The sequence below is a fragment of the Chenopodium album genome, chromosome 7, assembly GCF_948465745.1.
Source record: "Chenopodium album chromosome 7, dcCheAlbu1.1, whole genome shotgun sequence".
In the NCBI taxonomy this organism is placed as follows: domain Eukaryota; kingdom Viridiplantae; phylum Streptophyta; class Magnoliopsida; order Caryophyllales; family Amaranthaceae; genus Chenopodium; species Chenopodium album.
In genome coordinates, this window is record NC_137840.1 from 71,954,235 (window position 1) to 71,974,359 (window position 20,125).

General features: G+C 33.7%; 2 protein-coding genes across 2 annotated transcripts; one reads left to right on the forward strand and one right to left on the reverse strand.

The window, feature by feature from the left end:
* Nucleotides 1-6,105: 6,105 nt before the first annotated feature.
* On the forward strand, nt 6,106-7,039 carry LOC145638391 (FCS-Like Zinc finger 3-like). The gene is made up of 2 exons (XM_081689359.1): nt 6,106-6,336; nt 6,455-7,039. Exons 1-2 carry the CDS (start codon nt 6,182-6,184, stop codon nt 6,612-6,614), a joined length of 315 nt encoding a protein of 104 aa, XP_081545485.1. The 5' UTR covers nt 6,106-6,181; the 3' UTR covers nt 6,615-7,039.
* A 7,112-nt stretch (nt 7,040-14,151) lies between these two features.
* LOC145638392 (putative serine/threonine-protein kinase PBL19) lies at nt 14,152-18,195 on the reverse strand. Its single transcript, XM_081689361.1, has 4 exons — nt 17,267-18,195; nt 16,281-16,541; nt 15,356-15,478; nt 14,152-14,874 (listed from the first exon to the last, which is right to left on the reverse strand). Exons 1-4 carry the CDS (start codon nt 17,627-17,629, stop codon nt 14,326-14,328), a joined length of 1,296 nt encoding a protein of 431 aa, XP_081545487.1. The 5' UTR covers nt 17,630-18,195; the 3' UTR covers nt 14,152-14,325.
* Between the last annotated feature and the right edge of the window lie 1,930 nt (nt 18,196-20,125).

Below are 20,125 nucleotides of genomic sequence, written 5' to 3' on the forward strand. Positions count from 1 at the left end.
TTTTAAGAAAAAAAATTATAAAAAAAAAAAATCATCTCTATGGGCACAACAAGTTTACTAGAGAGTGAAAATATATGAGATTATCAAATTCAAAGGAAGTATAACTTCATACGTGCAACACTAATATTCTACTCTATAAATTTACCATTCGGTCATTCAATTAAGAACATATAACATGTAAAAAAAAAACATAGACTGACTGAATATTGGTTACGGTGGTAACCCAATGGGAAGCAAGATCTAACACCAAACTCTGGAGATTCTTCTGACCTCGTGACTTGCAATTTTTATTACCCCATTTTTCCATTTTCCAAACTACCCAATTATTTTCTCCTTCATTTAAATTCTTAATCATTTAATTAATGAATTAATTACCATCATTATTAAGCAATTCCCCCACGTATGGTTTGTCACGTTGTGAGTGGCTCTATTTGTTGGGCAACCGAGGTCGCACGTGTCACGGGCAAATAAAGTAACGCATCTGGACTCTGCCCGGGAATCATGGGCAGTTGAGGGTGGGTCCCACTTTTTGGGACTTTTTTCTTTTTGGTTGGGGCAGGTGTTAAAAGAGTAATTAAGGGTGTCCTATTTATTAATCACAAATCATTGACTTGTAAGATACTCTCCCTATCAAACCTGACTTAGTCCTGACTCATCTATTTCAATCAAACCCTAATAACAATTTTTTGGTCTTTGTTTTTTTTTATTGATATGAATTTCCGGCGACGATCTTGGATTCGTTTTGAGCGATTTTTGATCCAATTCAATCATTCTGTATTTTTTCCTTCTCTTTTCATTTCTCCATAAATTCTCTCTGTAAAATTTTCTCTCTCTAATGGCTTAGTTCTAGTTTTGCCCAAGCACAAACTCTGCGGACAGTGCGATGAAGGCCATAAATCTGGTGTTCTGTTCTTATCTCTGCTAGATCTTAGTTCTTACTCAATTTGTTCAATTTGACATGGTATCAGAGCCCAGGTTGTGGGTCTCTTCTAAACTGGGTATTTAATCGCTACTGGATAAGGATTTACCTCGACAGGATGTCCAGCCCCTAAGAGGATTATTGATCTGGCCTTATCCAGTTAGCTCTGAAGTTCTAAGGACACTCATAAGTGAGGGGGAGTGTTGAAACCCATTGTAACCCACTTATGAGTGTCCCACATTGGAGAAAGAGGAAAGATGGTTTCACTTTATAAGGTAGAGGAGTACCTCCTACTATTGCCAATTGGTTTTAGTATGGAAGCTCCAAAGCCTTGTTTGTGGACCAAACTCTCCTCCTCCTTGTTTGGGTTGCCCAGGCTCATTTCAAATTGTTTCTAAATTTAACATACCTGCTGGTAAAAAGGCAATTGGGTGTAAATGGGTCTTTAGGATCAAGTTGAAGGCTGATGGGTCTATTGAAAGGTTTAAAGCAAGATTGGTGGCAAAGGGGTATAATCAGAAGTGGGGGATTGATTTTGATGAAACTTTTTCCCCTGTTATAAAGATGGCCACTATTAGATGCATTCTAGCTCTTGCTGCTACTAAGGGTTGGAAGTTACATCAACTTGATGTAAATAATGCGTTTTTACATGGAGATTTGAGTGAGGAGGTTTATATGATTGCTCCAGAAGGCTATCCTAACCCTACACACAAAGTTTGCAAACTTGTCAAATCATTGTATGGCCTTAAACAGGCCTCCAGGCAATGGTTTGCCAAGTTAGTGGGGGAATTGAGAGGATTGGGTTATGAACAATCCAAGAATGATTATTCTCTGTTCTTAAAGAAGAAGAATAATCTCATTACTATTGTAGGTGTATATGTGGATGACATAATTGTCACAGGAAGTAATGAGACAGAAATTTTTGATCTGAAGAGACATTTAGATGTTGTTTTCAGCATTAAGGACTTGGGTATTTTGAGTTATTTCCTTGGGATTGAAATTGGATACATATATGATGGAATTACAATTACTCAAAAGAAGTTTACAAGGGAGTTATTACTAGAAGCAGGAATTGAAGAACATGAAGCTGTTGTTACTCCTTTACCAGTAAATTTGAAGTTGGAATCTGAAGAAGGAGAAATATATACTGATCCTAGCAGATACAGGTGCCCGATAGGGAAGTTAAACTTCCTCACACATACAAGACCAGATTTGTGCTTCACAGTACAACATATGAGTCAGTTTATGCAACAACCTAGAGTGCCACACTATAAGGCTCTGCTACATACTCTGAAGTATGTGAATGGAACTCAGGGCCAAGGAATATTAATGAAGGGAGCAGACAAGCTGATTTTGCAAGCCTATTCAAACTCTGACTGGGGAGCCTGTCTAGACAATAGAAGATCAATTTCAGGATATGTGTTGCTGCTAGGAAAATCTCCAATAAGCTGGAAATCGAAGAAACAAGGCACATTGTCCAAAAGTTCCTCAAAAGCTGAATATAGAGCCATGTCAACAGCAGCAAGTGAAGTCACCTGGTTAGTAAGGATTCTAGAGGAATTTGGAATGATAAATCTGAAGCCAGTTACTCTATACTGTGATAATCAGAGTGCAATACATATTGCCAAAAATCCAGTGCATCATGAGAGAACAAAGCACATAGAAATTGATGTGCATTTTACAAGGGACAAGGTGATTGAAGGTCTCTTGGAAATAGTGTATTTTCCAACAAAATTTCAGATTGCAGATGTGTTCACAAAAGTCATGCCATCATCACAGTTCAAGGATCTCTGTATCAAACTAGGCATGATTAATACTATGCCAAGTTTGAGTGGGGGTGTTAAGTATATTGAAGATTATGAAGCCGAAGAAGAGATGCCAAGTGGATGCCTAGTTGGCAATAACACGCAACAAGTGTGAGCTTCTAGGAATAACAGATTACAGCTGGAAGATATTAAGTTGGTTAAAAATAGTTTGTTACAACTACCTGTAATAAATAGGCTATTAGAGCCTTCTGTTAGTCATTCAATCATTCTGTATTTTTTCCTTCTCTTTTCATTTCTCCAGAAATTCTCTCTGTAAAACTTTCTCTCTCTAATGGCTTAGTTCTAGTTTTGCCCAAGCACGAACTCTGCGGACAGTGCGATGAAGGCCATAAATCTGGTGTGCTGTTCTTATCTCTGCTAGATCTTACTTCTTACTCAATTTGTTCAATTTGACATATATATAATTAATGAAGTAATTAGATTAAATAAATGTACAAAAGCGGTATTAACAAATTATACGGTTTTCCGATATGTAATTATTGATTTAAGGATACAACTATACATAGTCTGTGAGAACATAGACTAATGAATAGGCGAATAGCGTAGGTAATTCATTATTCATGTGTTATAAAAAAAAGCTACTCTGTAATCTTTGTATTTTTTGCGTTATGCGTTTTATTGACGTGAGGCAAAATTAAGTGTTTGAAGTATTGATGATTTCGAAGATATTATAGGTTGATTGAAGATACGGGAAGGGGGATGCTACTTCTTCTTGCTACTTGCATGCCTACTTGGTTGGAATATGTAGTATTCATATTTGGCGTGTGATTGGTTTTGTAGTGTTGGTGCATCAAGTTTTGACAAACAAGACTTGTATAAATGTTTGACATTGAGTGTAGTTTTATACTTGTATTATATTGTATGTTAGGTCATATGTGTATTAATTTAGGTACTCCATATTATTACAATTTTACTTGATGTATTATTGTAACTTGTCTTATAATTGCCAAATGAAAATAGAGACTTAATTCGTGTTAATTAAGAACGGTTTTGTTATTAATTGCAAGTATTCAACCCCATCATTTATTTATAGCTTCCTACTCTACTAGATGGTTTAAACGACCACATTTGTAGCATTCAACTACAATTAGTGCATTATAATTTATATTATAACTTAAACACTAAGGTATAGTATCAAACTACGTTTTAAATATAATGGAACAAATAATTAACATAGAACATAAGAAAATAATAATGGACAATATAAGGTCCAATAATTAAACATATTAGACATAGTACATATTAGTTGGGAACAAACATGTTAAAAAATTCCGACCTATTCCTCCTATTAGTTGACATTATCAGCTGTATTTTGAAATAATCCTTAATTAATGTGGGGTTGATCACTAGACTTGGTTTTTGCTCTTTTTGATAGTGATAGTTTCATAGTCCCACTGTTTTATATTTATGTTTTGCTTTTCTTTTTTTCTTCTCCTTTTGTATCACTTTCGGGTGGATCGATTAGATTTTTCAACAAAGATATGAGGAATCTAATCAATCTATCTAATTTTAAACAATTTATAATGTAATAATAACTTTTCTATAAAGCGTGTATGTTGAGTGTTTTAACCGGATTAATTAGTACGTGTACTCTTAATTACATTAAGGTGTTAAGGTATATATTGTACATGATATATCAAATGATGACCGGAGATTTACTAATTTCTGACTAGTTCGCGTGATAGGAAAACTAAATAATGATATCGAATACTCATTATGGATTTAAGACATGGCATAATATAATTATAAATTTTACTTAAGACAATCAAGTCCTACAAATTAAACTCTTTTGAGATGCCAAATTGCTGAAAATTTTCGAATTTTTCACCAGTAGTGGACTAGTGGTATCGAATGCTTCATAATAATCCAACATGTATTTTGATTGTCAACCAAATACTCCATAATAAAGTTATTTCGGAGTAATTGAAATTGGATAGGCCTTTTCCCCTATCTCATACAAGTAATTATAAGTTTTGTTTGGCGTACCATTGGATTATGAATGTAAGGCATATGATAGATATTATAAGTAAACATTTCTTATATATATAAGTCGATTCAGCTCCTACAAACTCTATAGTTTATACATTTCTAGTATTTTACGAATTGCATTAGTTGTATATAATGTAGAACATTGAACATATAGCTATTGTTATTTTTTTCAAAAGAGCAAATTAAATTGCATTACTCAAGTAATTCATGTATATAGTACTTCAGAAATTGACATGAATAATTTCTTACCAAAATTTATTACCGTTCATAAATTAGACAAAGCAAGAAAAATACATGTGACAGCCATACAAAAATTAAACCACATAAACATGAAAGAGTTTATACTGCCAAATGACAAGTGAGCAAATATACTGGAAGAGAGGAGGCAAAAGATCACTGTACAGAAAAACTGTCTGGTAAAGCACAAGAAACCAGTATATATTCATCATCCATTTCATCATCAACTTCTTAAATAAATTAATATATAACTCCATCGTATAATTTTTATATGCTACTGTTGTAACTCTTTATGGTCCTACCAAGTGTACCAACCCCCACCAAAATTTATAAAACTAGCTTAAGAAAAAAAAAAAAGTTTTGCTAACGAGCGATTCTGAGACGTTAGATATAAAACAATTTAAAATTCTTTTTTAAATTCAATTTGATAGTCTTTTATAAATTAGAATAATTTTTAAGATATTCTTTTGATCAATAATAATTTTAATTACATATTAAAAAATTCTAAAAAACTGATATTAAAAAACTACACATTGAGACGTATCTAATTATTTTATGTATATTATTATGAGTTTTTATATTTTCAAAGTTTTAAAAGTGTAACTGTAAAAATCAAAAGGGGTATAAAATTGAAACGGATGGACGATAATTAATGATGAAATGCATGTTTAATTCATACATCAATTGGTGAAGAAGTTTATTTGTAATACATTGTATTTTCTTATTTTTAGCTTTCTTATCTGACGTCTCTGGAGTGTTGGTTTGCTTTTGTCAAATAAATATAATAAAATAGAATGAACTAAAAACTCCTAAATTTGAAGTGAAAACAAACAAACTTAGATGCATGTACCAAACAGCAATAGCTAAAGAAAGCTGCTTTTCCCAATACCCATAGATTCCACCTCCCATTGATTTTAATAATTAACTCCATTCTTTTTATGTACCCAAATCATTCAATTCTCCACTTTATTTTTATTTTTATTTTATTTTAGTACACAACAACTAGTTTAACCAATTATTTTTTTCCCAATTATTCACTTTTGGTCCCACCCTTTTTTTAATTAAAATTTTATATTATTTGAGGTCAGTCCACCATACTATTATTTTCTTTATATATAACATAACATTAGTGCCCATTTTTTCTTACTTCTCTTTTTCTCTTCTTCAATCACTTTTCTTAAGCTACCTGCTTTAATTTTCCTTGAAAAAAATGGCTTCCTTTGGTAAAACAAGATCTTCAAATTCAAGAGTTGCATTTTATGCTGGAAGTGAAGATTTCTTCAATCATCAACAACCTCATTTCCTTGATTCTTGCTTTTTCTGCAACAAACAACTTAAACCCAATCATGACATCTTTATGTACAGGTAATAACCCATATTGTATCTTTTTACTGTCGTGTTATGTCATGTCGTGTTTGTGTTTATGTTCGTGTTTTGTTGTAGATTGGTTTTCTGATCTTTGTGGGAATTTTGTGTTATGCAGGGGAAATACACCATTTTGTAGTGATGAATGCAGACAAGAACAAATAGAGATTGATGAAGCAAAAGAAAGACCTTGGAATAGAAGAACCCTAAGAAAAGCAGATACATCTACAAAATCTGGGTCTAAAAAAGCTGTTAGAACTGGAGTTGCTGTGGCCTGAATTTAATCAGAATTATCAGATCATAGTATATACATAAAATCTCCTCAAATCTTGCTATCTTTTTTATTTTACTTTTTTCCCTTGAATTTTTGCCCTATAATTTGGGAAAAATTTCATGCAGTGACTAAAATTTTAGGAAATTAGATTTTAGAAATAATTACCAAAAAAAAAAAAAAAAAAAAAAAAAATCCCAGATTTTTGGTGTGATCTGCTAGAAATATGTGAAGGGAATTACATCACTACCCCCACAAAGTGGGGAAAAAAGTGTATGTATGACATAATCTAGGGAAAAAGATCAAGAAGCAAGTTATGATGGAGGACAATTTTGTCTTTTAATTTATTTTTTTTTCTTTTTTGTTTTGGGTGTGGGAGTTGTGAATGATGTTTTTATCAGTTTGATGGAATGCTCTTGACTATTATGATCTCCTATTTTACTTTTCTTCGTATTTTTCATCTTTTAATTACGCATAAATATAGAATAATTATGTAAAATTGGATCTGTATACCCGTATTTGTATCCCTATGACGTGTGTTTTGTATAGAGAACACAATTGATTGTTGAAAGTTAATAATTTTACGAAACAATAGTATGATTGAACATGTTGTATACGAACACGACGAAATAATACACGAGTACATGAGCTATATACATACAAGAGCCATAAGTCTACAAGTATTATTATTTCATGTATTATGGCATAAGCCGCCAACAAAATGAGCATGGACACTCACAACTCTCTTATTGAGGAAAGTGATTTGAGAGGAATAATAAAAGTTTGATGATGCAAGGACAAAAGTTGTTGTTACTTGATCCAAGAAAAATAAAGTGAAAAAAAATTAGGGTACAAAAACATGAATAAGTTAAAGAGCAGGGTATATGTACTGTAGTAGGGATTGTAAGATGTGACAATAGACAGATTTTGAGCCACACATATCATCAATGATCCACTAACTCATGTCTCATTTCATAATTTGTGATTTGTTTCAAAATTATCACTAATTAAGGCAAATTAATGTAACAATATATTCTAATATTCTCACAAGTTAAGGTATTTAGTTCACTTTAGTAAGGTTTAGCATCACTATATTGGCTTTTCATCATGATCTTGGGTAAGGGGTAATAATTAATCACCTTAAAAATAAGAATACCGGTAATAATGACATTCATAATTAACGTAGATGATGAAAGGAATTATATATTAAATTACATAAAGGGTGTTCTAGATCTTTATAGTGCAAATGAACTTTTGTTCAAGGGTTATTGAAAATGGACTCTATCGAAGATAAACTAATTTATTTGGGGTGCAAATTAGGAGGGTTATATTAAATTGGGTATGTCTTATCAATGATGTTTTAGTGAAAAAAACACCCGTACAAACATACTTAAGATTAAATTATCGATCTTCCGTATCTATAAAGTAATATAATAGCTTGTATATGGCGTGTTTAGACAATAAAATTAATAATAACATGAGAATTGATAGTGAGTGATGTTTATCTATGTAATTATATTATTGAAGATAAGAAAATGAAATCTCTTTTTACTAAATTAACGATTTATATGATCAATCTAGAAAAATTATAAATGAGGTACACGTCAAATATCCATCATCTTAAGGTCTCTTGTCACACTTTTCTGCAATTCATTCAAACATAAAATCATTTAAAGTTTGCTCTTTAGCATCGCATGAAGGGAAAAAGCGAACCCTTAGCAAATTTGAGGAAAAAGTACTAGCATGTCCAATATGAAAAACTTTACAAGTGTAGTAATTTGAAAAATTAAGGATAATATTTTTTTTGGGCAAATACAAGTTTATATTGAAAAATTAAGGATAAACGAATTTTTGTTAACCTGATGGCCTTTTTGTAAATATATTAAAAAAGCGAAGTCATTTATTTAGTTTTTTGATGAGTTGTCCAAATACTATTTGCAACTTGTTTTTACTGTTTGGTGAGGAAATTACACATGTACCCCTCCGCTGGTACTTGAAAAAGACAATTATACCACAATTTGGGTACAACTTTTTTTTTTTCAAGGAATTTAAAGATAAGTTCTTAAATTGGAACCATTAAATAGAAGGAGAAAAAGTACTCATTAACATACCTTTAATTAAATAAACTTAGCACTAGTTCAATCAATTCTCTCATAAGTCATAATTGCATGATCGACTTGCAAAATGTACTGTAAGTACTTAGATTGGGAGAACTATGAAATAAAAAAGTGTAACTAAAAGTACATTCTTAATTGATTGTTATTATTGGTTTGGTGAGTACTATGGTTGCGTACCATCAAATGTATAAGGTAAAATCCATTTTAGTAGGGTTCTATAATTTGCATAACACCACAAACTTGGACATGTAGCCTAAATTAGATTATAAGATCAACTTGATACATTAATCACTATACAGATTTGTATGTAATCACTTTAGTTGTAACACTTTCTCTTTGCTTAGCAAGGAACTAACCGATTTCTTATTAAGAGGGAGGGTAATTATGCTACTCCATTAGTACCTTTCAACATATAGTAAATTTGGAAAAATTATCGTCCTTTGAAGATTTTTCCTTTTTTTTTTTCTTCTTACACATGAATCTTTGCAAATTGTAACGATAAAATTATAAAATTTTACATTATATGTTATGGGTTCTAAGAATTGCGGGTCTTGTGGCTTTAAAACATTAATTAAAGATGGTTGTGGGTCATGCTTCATATCAAGGTCTTGTTTGACAAAAGTAGCGGTAGCGGGTAGCTTTTAGTGGTCGAGTAGCGGATAACTGTTAAGGTAGCGGGTAGCGGTCAATTAGTAGTGGGTAGAGATTAGTTGTCAAAGTAACGATTGATGGTATGAGTGTTTGGTAAAAGTAGCGGTGCAATACTAAAATACATCAAAATTCATATAAATATTGTTTAAAAAGTAATAAAAAAATTGCCAAACGCTACTATTTTTAACATTTGAGAAAAGCTACCTCTATCGCTAATCGCTACTAGAATCGCTACTTTGCTAAACACTCTCAAATTTTTTTCTAGTAGTGTTTTGACTGGTCAAAATGCTAACCGTTACCTCAAACGATACTACCAAACACGGCCCAAGTCCACATGCTTTAGAATTAACTAGGCCCAAACAATAAGCTAAATGCCATGACAAAAATTACAAAGGTAAACCCATGCACAAACTAAGCCAAGCCAACGTAACACCATGCCTAAGCCAAATTTCATTACTTTTACCATACTTTGTCATGCCTCTCCCAAGTAAAGACAGCTTAGATCCGATGCACATACACGTGTCATGTCGTGTCATGCCGTGCTTTTCTTGTTTCGGGCCAACCTACCTCGACACCATTTGTAACGCGAGTGAACAAGTCATACAGTATGACCCGAGGAGTCCATTAGTTCATAGGCCCATATCTCAACCCCTCTCCACATTTCTAGAAAAAATAAATCAATTTCACCTTCAATTGACATTTTCCCTCTTTCGATTTCTCAACCTACGACAATCTCTCTCCTCCGCAAACTAGGGTTTTCAGATCATCATCTTCGACAAAAATGGGGAAGATTCCGGTGAAGATGAGGGCAGTTCAATACGCTTTGTCGCCGTACCAGCAGAAGGTGATGCCCGGATTATGGAAAGATCTGCCCGGAAAATTGACTCACAAGGTGACGGAGAATTGGATTAGCACCACTCTTTTGCTCGGACCTCTCGTCGGAGTTTACTCCTATGTTAATTGGTACCTGGAGAAGGAGAAATTGGAGCATCGCTATTAGGTTTTGTTTCCAGATCCTTCTTTTTTTCTTCTATCTTCTGAGTTGAATGTTTCTAAGCTCAGATCTTTGGTTTTTGTTTTATGGGAAATTTGTAGAAGTTGTTCTACTCTTGAATTTGTGATGGATTTGATGTGGATTTTGAGAAATTTTCACTGATATTGAACAAAGTTGCAATAAATTTGATGAATTTGTTATTATTATTATTGGGTTGATTTAGCGTTGATTGTGTTGGGTTTTTTTTTTTTTTTTTTTTTTTTTTGTTATGTTATACGGAGTATTTTTGAATGGGTGATATGAAGCTGTAGTATTTGATTGTTGAGTATATGTTTTGATTGTTGTAATTGGTACTTTGTTGAATTTTGAGAAGAGTTGCTTGGTTGTGTGATAGTCTTATGTTGTATGCTGTAAAATACTGCATATGTGATTTCGTAGAAAGGTCTTCTCGTTCAGTGTAGCGGTGATCTTATGGAAACTCTAAAGCTGCAACATTCCCTTGGTAAACTACTGGAGTTGAGTAATTTGAGCTGGATTAGATGCTAATGTTAACATTTCCTCCATACTTAGATGTTTTAGCCTAATATAGGTGAGGGAATTATCGAGGGGGAATTAGTTAACTTATGCCACTGCAATGATACCAAATTCTGATGATAGTGAGGCAGAATTCACCTATAGCTGAAAGCCTGAAATAAAGCCTAGTTTAATAGCTTTTGCTACATTTACTCGATTTTTAGTGATCCGCCATAATATTATTTTGTAACATGGGTAGTCAGTGAACAGAAGCTTTACACACTTCGAGGTTACAAGAAGTTGTGCTAGGAGAGAATAATAATATATCTCCACTGCAAAATTTTAATTTGGTGGATATAATTTTTGACATAAGTATGTTTCTTCACAGCCAACAGGAGTTATAATTATTTTTGCATATTCAAATGGCAAAGCTTTCTATTTTTGCATTTTTTGTGAGTTTCTTGGGAATTTTGATTATGACTATAGGGTGAAGACCTATTTTTAGGTGCCCAGTACTAGAGGCACAAATATAGAAAGCCAAGAAGAGATGGTATTGACTAAGTAGGATGAATGAAAACCTTACCTTACCTGCCATTATGTGCCAATTGCTTGTTAAATGAGTTGTTAGCGCCTTATCACAATGATGAAAATTGCTTGATGAAGCATACGTACCAGCATTTAATCCCAATTCATTCTTCTACTTGGAAATGTCAAACCTCCTTGCATCTTATTTTTAGAAGCTTTTCTTCTACACAAATGGCTCAGATTTATGGTTGTTTTTAATTTGGTAGGTGTATTGTCGATGACTTAGTGCTTCTTATGGTAGTCAGGTGGGTGATCGTCATGGATAAACCAAAAAGAATCATGAAGTTTAAAATACACTCGTTTAAAGAAAATCATGCATGTCGTTTTGTGGTAACTTTGTCAACTGTGAATTCTACTGCCTTGAAAGATCTGTAAAGTTAACAAAGTTTAATCCAGCAGGAAATTTTTTCATCTTATGGAAAAAATGTGTACACCAACAACCAATGCTCGGGGCATATCATATCTGGTGTCTTCATTAGGAGCCTAGCCTAGAGTTAGATTGAACATTAGACTGGTTAGAATTATGGAGTAGGGGCATGTCTGGTGTCTTCATTATGCTTTTAGTCTAGAATTAGATTGAACATCAAAGTGTTTAGAAATTTGGAGTAAATAGCAATTTACTTCTGCAAGCCTATATACAAGTTTACAACAAGTTGAAAGATGGCAGATTCATGCTAGTACTTTTTACTTGCTAGTACACCAAATCATGAAATTACCAATAGAGTGGGACATGTTACAGACCAATGCTCACTCTTGTCTCAAAAGTCTACTTTAATGTATGCAGTAAATGAGTTATGTTATTTACTTATCTCTTGGATTCAACATTCCTGATAGCTTCCATTTAAGTTAGGTTTTCTAAGCTGTTTATATGCCATCATTTGGAACAATAAAATGTGAGTTTGATTGGTGTAGCATCAATTTTTAACTTGCTTCCTTTGAACCTTTCCCCCTCTTGGTTGCTTTTCCTTTGTTCAAGTCTACAAATATTGTAGCATTTGAACTTTACTCTTCTGAATTTTGGATCTTTCATGTGATTGTATTCTGAGATGGTTAGCGAACTTAGGCTCACTCAGGAATGTGTAGCTCTTCTATTGTTTTTTTGGGTAAGTCCAGGTCCTACGCTGCAGGTTATCCCAAGGTTACCAGTTTACTACCCTAGTAGGCATCACTAACTGTTTGCCTGGTTTTCTTGGCCTGCAGTCGGCCTTTTATTTTTGGGTTTGGGGGTGGTGGTGCTGAGGTGGGTGTGAGAATTCATCGGTGCTTTTCTGCTTGGTCCTAGTTACAGGTAGCATTTAGTTCCCCCAATGGTCCAATCTATTCTCCGTCTCATCTCTCGTTCCAGAGACATTGGGGGTCCATACATTACTCATGCAGTCGTGTTTTGCTATACCTTCTGGACTCGTATAGCGAACTCTTAAATTAACAGTGACATAGTGTACCTTAGACATCAAACTGCCTACTTTGCTGTTGTGACAGTAGTACTAATTTTTCAGTTTTCTAGTGAAAACATATTTTGGGTATTTTCTTCTGAATGTCAATTCATTCATCCATGTAGAGAATTCATTTTCTTCTGAATGCCAATCCATTCATCCATGTAGAGAATTCGATTGCAGCAGGTGAGAGAGAGTTGGGCGAAGCTCAAAGCTCCTCAAAATATGATTTCGAGGTTATATGTGTCCATCTATTTCTTTTGACTCCGTCTTCCAAATGAATGGGTTCCTCTTTGACCTAGTATGGTTTAATATTAAGACTGACCATCATTAATTCGTATCCAAAGTCCTTGTATTCGGAAAAAAGTGTCGGAATGCTTGAGATGTGTTTCTTGCTCGCCCCTGAAGAAAGTCAGAACTAAAGTGTAGTAATGATAACCAATATTAGCATCTTTTTGTCAACCCATTAAATTGGAAACTCGGTCAAATAGTCCTAATTTGACAGAACAACATGACATACAGAACCTATGTCAACAAAATCATCTAGATGTATACATTTGGAATTTGGATTATCATCAACCTTGCGTAGGAAGTCAGACGCTAATGTTGAACCCCTTTGTTCCTTGTCTAATTCGATTGAACAAGAACGATTTTGACACACGAATTCTTATATTATCTGCCATGGCTTGGCTTCTTCGATATTATTGTTAATCGACTATTTCAAATGCAAGGTATCAGCTTGACGTATATAAGTGAGATCTGTGCTGGTATACGACTATACGAGGTTAAGCAAGATGACATTCAAATCCTGTAGAGTAGATATTACAATCTTTACTCTGTATCCAAGTTGGCTTTCGAAATTGCTTACTTAGACTATAATTATACTACGGAGTAATAAGCTGCTGCAAGTTTTTGATTTCAATTATCAACCCTACTTGTCAACTTGTAGTACAGATTAGTAATTACTCCCTTACAATGTAGGGAAGGTGATCTATTTCAAACATTTTAAGATTGATTTTTCGTCAATAATTATCTGAATGTTGCTGATTTTATTTACGCTGTATTATAATTTGAAATAAAAATGCCATGAAACGCAGAAAAGCTAAGTGGTACTATATATTTTTCTCGCCATTTTATACTTGTTATACAATCGTAACACACAAGAATTACTCTACGCAAAAGCAATTCAAAACTCAAGATTTTCATTTATGCTTATGTTTTTCATCTTTCCATATTTTAAAGCTTAAGAACCCTAAGCTTCAATCGATTCACGAGTCTTTCCTTAACAACAGGATTTACATGGATAGGTTTCAGGACAATGCTCCTCTAAATTTATAGCAGTTTCTGAAACTTTATGCTTCTCACATTAGCTCCTGGCCTTCTCTTGATTCCAAAAGTTAGTTTCTTCCTAGGAGACGCAGTGAATCATGAGACCTTAGCTCTCTGCATGATCATAAATCTTCTCTTACCAACACCTTCAACCTGCTCACCAAGCTTTGCGAGGTGAGCAAACCGTCTTCTAGCAGATTCCGAAACCCCTACTTGTTTCCCCTTCTCAGGCTCACCTGGTTCATTCTCAATAGGACTGCTACCCTTCTTGCCCGGGCTTCCATCATCTGTTGTTGTCTTCATTATTTCTTTCAACTTCTCGACCACCACACTCATATCTGGCCTCTCCTTATAACTCTTCACTAAACAACTTTCTGCTACTTTTGCAATTTTTCGAGCTGCACTTAAAGAATACTGGTCCTCCAGACGCGGATCTATAATTGAGCTGAACTTTTTACCTTCAATAGGAAATTGTTTCACCCAGTTCAACAGTTGTTGCTCAGGCTTTGGAAGGCTTCTTTCTAATGATCGTCTTCCAGTTAGAATCTCATACAATACAATACCAAAACTCCATACATCGCTCTTTGATGAGAGATGCCCCGTTTCTATGTAGTCAGGAGCAGCATAGCCATGTGTGCCAACCACCTAAACATAATTAACAAATGATCAGCAAGGTCACCAGAAATCGACATAGCAAATCATTTGTTAAAACTGATTACTCCAACTTCGCTGCTGATTACTCGACTTTGAACTTAATACTTTATCGGGGAAGTACTAAATGTCAAATGATTGATCCATTGCTAAATAATCTTCACAGTGAATTTGACTTAAAGATACTAATATTGTCCAGAAAAAATATTATACCATGGTACAAAAAAAGATTCCATGTTATGATATGCAAAAAGCCATTCGGGCAAGGTCATCACCATTATTGTTCAGATTATTTTAGGAAAGCAAAGAAATTTAACACTGATATTTTCGGTGTGCAATTGGTTAGCCATTATATTTTTCATAGCAATCTGACCTTCTAGACTAAGCTTGAGTTAAACAATTGTGAAAGGGGGGTTTTGACCACAAATTAATTATTTTGAAGATGATTAAGTTGTATTTAGTCTTCCATACTTACAGCTGTGGAAACATGACTACTTCCTGGAGTTGGACCTTCTCTAGCTAGCCCAAAGTCTGACAACTTTGCCTGGAAATTCTCATCCAACAGTACATTTGAAGTCTTGAAATCACGGAATATCACCTTCATCACAAACATCAAAAGTCAAATGTCAAATGTAATCAACAAATATTCAAGATCTAAAGATTTCACTTTACTGATCAGTAATGCAGACACAGTAGTATCGCGATTCAAATAGAATAAGAAACAGGACATAAGCAAAATAATCAGGCTTCATCCAAGTTTAATGGGCTTCCTATGAGGTGTCCCTCTTTAGACTTTAATATGTATTGTGCAATCTTTCTTGTTCCTTGTTATTTGTTAATTGTAAGATTAAACTTGCAGTAAGTCTGTCAGCTTATAAGCTAGCAGTATCTCAAGGAGTAGAGCATCATAACCTAGAAACTGATTCACCCCCTCGGCTCTCAAACTTACAGAAATAAAAATGATCATGACCACATTAAATAGGCCTAGATCAGCGCACAGAGCACAATATTTCAGAAATAAGGTCATAGCAACTCACATCTACTGGCAACATCTAGGAATAAGTACTTAATTAGTTCCCCTGCCCGCCAAAAAAACACAAAAAACTGTATCGCAGACTGTCTTGACTCTTGAATATCCACCTACAAATCCACTGAACATTCACAAATTCACTAAAAAGTACACCCCCCCTAAATGCCCAAAAACTACGAAATAAAATATAAACTTTAAAGACAAATGCATATCGCTTCTAAGGTTTCTTAATGCACGAGAACACAAATAATGGTATAAGCATTGATGAGATACTACTCCATACAAGCATATTGGATGAACATGAATAATTCACAAAAGTCTAAGAAGGCAGATTATGAATAATTTATTCCAAATGCAACTAATGTCACACCTGTACTTCAAGTTCTTCATGTAAATAAGCCAATCCTTGAGCAGCCCCAATAATTATCTGCATTCTTTTTTCCCAAGGAAGATGTGGGTATGTCTTCTTAAAAAGGTGATCTTCCAAACTTTTGTTAGGCATGTACTCATAAACGAGCAATCTCTGTATCCCTCTCTCTCCATCCACAGCGCAGTATCCGATGAGCTTGACAAGATTTGGGTGTTCTACAACACCAAGAAACTGAACCTCTGCCAGCCATTGTTTATGTCCCTACAAAAAAATGAGTTTATATAACCCGTATAGAAAATATACAAACAAGTACGGAGTACCTAATAATTTGCAACATTTGGATATGTAAAAATGGCATGTGCTAACAAAGTTATGATCAAAATCAAAATTAAGATTTAGTTCTTAGTTAGGTTCATTATAATAAACATTTCTTACCAATAGAAGACAAGTAAGCTGCTCAACTAACAACATTGAATTATTGAAATGTAGAAGATAAATTTACAGCATTTTCAAAACATAGTCAATAAAAAACAACTGCAGAACTTTCAATATAGCGTTTCAGAGCTTCCAGCTTGCCCAAGGATCATAGACTATGTTCTATTCACCTGAAAACACCTGAATACTCCTGAACTTATTTGATCTGAAAATAATCACCCTCGTTTTTTGTAATCCAATAACTGATCCGACTATCAGCAGCTTAGGATTAGAATTTTGGGGTTGCGGTCATCAAGCACGTATCATCAAAGCAATAAAATAGGTACATAAATGGACTGTCACTAGAGCAACACAGTTGCTGATCACTCGCCGCAAACATAAGACTGAAGCATAACAATTCTACATGTTGGTACAGTTCATAAAAACACAATAATGCACAAACATAAGACAAGTTCATAAAAACACAATAATTCACAAACATAAACAAGTACAGTTCTAAATTTTGGACCACTTCTATACTTATTAAAATCACAAAATTTAATCAAATATACCTGAAAACCGTCTTTATTAAGCTTCTTTACAGCAACCAATATAGGATCACCTTTCCCATCAACAGGCTTAATCTTCCCTTGATAAACACAACCAAACCCACCTTCACCAATCTTCAGCTTCCTGTTAAAATCATTAGTAGCAATTCTAAGCTCTGACCATGAAAAAACCCTTAAATTGGGAGATTTCTCTTCATACAAATCAGAAATCCCACGTCGAAAAATCTCCGACCCAGTTGATTTCATCACTCCACCACCAGAATCAGTGCCAGAATTATCAGATTTGCTAACTGGGTTTCGCAATTCAGGGGCTGATTTATGTCCCCTGGTACGAGCCTTCTCTTTAAAGTAATAAAAACACTTCATTTTTTCTCTGGTAAATTCCGTCGAACACCTTATATGCTTCTTATCAAAATCAATGATTTCATTCAATGGCGTGATTCCATTGAAAAAGTTTGAATTTTCACAAATGGGTGTAAACAAAACTTTAAATTTACTACTCACCACCAAAATGGGTTTTTAAAAAGCTGACTTTTTTTCGTCAATTTGTTCTAGAATTTGTCCATTTTTATAATGAAATTATACCCAAAAATAGTGAAAACCCAGTTGAAGAGTTATTCAAAATTTTGGTATAACATAAAAAAAAGGAGTATAATAATTAATGTACAACGGAAAATAATGACGTTAAACAAGAAAAAAAACACTGATTTTTATTGGGGTTTAGTTGTAATTAATAAGGAGTTGAGAAAAAAGAGTGATAAAATCTGGGAAAAGATTAAGGAAGAAGAGTTGTAATTGGATAAAAGAAGTTGAATATTGCGGGAAAACGAGTGGGAGTTGACGAGAGAGAGAAGTTGGTAAGGGTGTTAACCGTTGGTGGCACGTAAATGAAATATAATGGACATTATGAGATTTGTAATGAGGATTAAGGAAGGAAGGGTGTCAATTTGAATTGGAATTCAATGCTACTTTCTTTTCTTTATAGTTGTAGTCAAAGGGGTGATTTGTTTATTTGAATAACAATGGCTTCATTAGACTTTGCTTTGGTTGAAAATGACTCTCTTAAGATGGGTCATGGGTTTGACATAATTGATAGAGTCTAGGGCGAAGATTGGATATGGAGACACGATAAAACTCTGGTCTAAAATTAGGGTATTGATACGAGTATGGTAAAATAATAATTAATTACTGGTTTGATTGAGGGGAGTCAATTCACTACTAGAAAAGGGCGGATTAGCTTAGCGATGGATTTACTGATGACCGATATAATACGTTGAACAATTAATTTTTTCCAGTGACTTAGTCGTTGCTAATAAGATGGCTTAAAATTCTATCCATTTTCTGCGGGGTGTCTTGAGTCACTTGGTGTTTGAACCTGATGGGTCGGTTTGGAATGTCTCTTTTAAGGTATCACACCAAGAAAGAGAGATGATTCTCAATGGAAAAAACAATTTTATTTAAGGATGATCTAACACAGGTATAAAAATTGTTTTGGTGACGAAATTGTTTTTGAAGTAACAATAATATCACATAGTTTCCTCTTCGAATCTTGGCATTGAGTCAATCACCATCATTATCATCTAATTGTTCCTTTGGAGAGATTGTGATCCTTATTAGCTAGCCTTGCGAATTATATCGTAATAGTCTAACGACAGCTTTAGGGCCTGTTTCGATTGACTAATTGAGCTTAACTGAACTGAGCTGAACTCATTGGAGCTGAACTGAATATTTTATAAGAGAACAAAATTAAGAATTGAACTGATCTTATTGAAACTGAACTGAACTGAAAATAAATTGGAGAGAACAGACCCTAAGTATTCTGTATTCTATTCAATTCTAGTTTCCAAGTCAATGTTGTAGAGCTCTAGAACTAATATGCGTAATGCTCATAATGAAGACCAGTAATCCACTACAATGCATCACCCTCATCCAATTTCAGTAACCTAATTAATTAGAGCCTAAATCCTTTAAGCTTTTATGCTTATTCACGAATGAATCACAAGCTATAAATGAATCACAAGCTCATAATAGTCCTAACTACTCCAATTATTGTAAAATACTTTGCGGCTATAATAATTAATTATTTAATTTGATAGAATCTTCAAAGGATTATATTATAATGAAGATTTGATTTGAACCATCGTTGGCAAACATTGATAAGTGCATAATTTTGTACATATACTTGGCAAAATAGATCCCAAGAATATTGCATTGTGTTGTCCACATGATGAAAACACATAGTTCCTCGTACCACCTTGTGTTAATGTGCATCTTTTCATGGTACTTAGTAATTGGTATTTGCATGCACAAATATATTATTATTAGGGTTCCCATTTGGCCTATTTTTTTGGAGCTCCTTCTTCCTTAAATTTTGGGGCTAGCTAAAGTTAACCACTATTATTTTGTTGTTCCTATTTATTTGATATCAAGTAATATTAATAGTTTTATGTTGCTCATACAGTCATACTTTTCTTGTTGTTGATTTATTTGAATATGTACAAATTTTGCTGATTTTGAAAGTTAACGGAAATAGAGATTACTATTTTGTAATCTGTAATTGATTATTTACCGTGACTTACCTTTCACACAATTCTTTGCGGGAGTTTTTTTTTTTCCTACTGTTGAAAGCAAGCTAGTAAAGTGAATTCTTATTGGCAATAATTAATATGTTCCCCCAATCGTCTTCATACTATTTGTGTTTGCGCTTATTATTATTTCAACATGTTCATGTAACAATTACTCTAAGTATTACAGAATATTTGGTTAATATTTATGAAATACTTCTTTTATTTAGTTCAAATCTCATATGGAGTACTAAACTATATGAAGTTTGCACTAATTTTGATTTTTTTAAATTTGAAC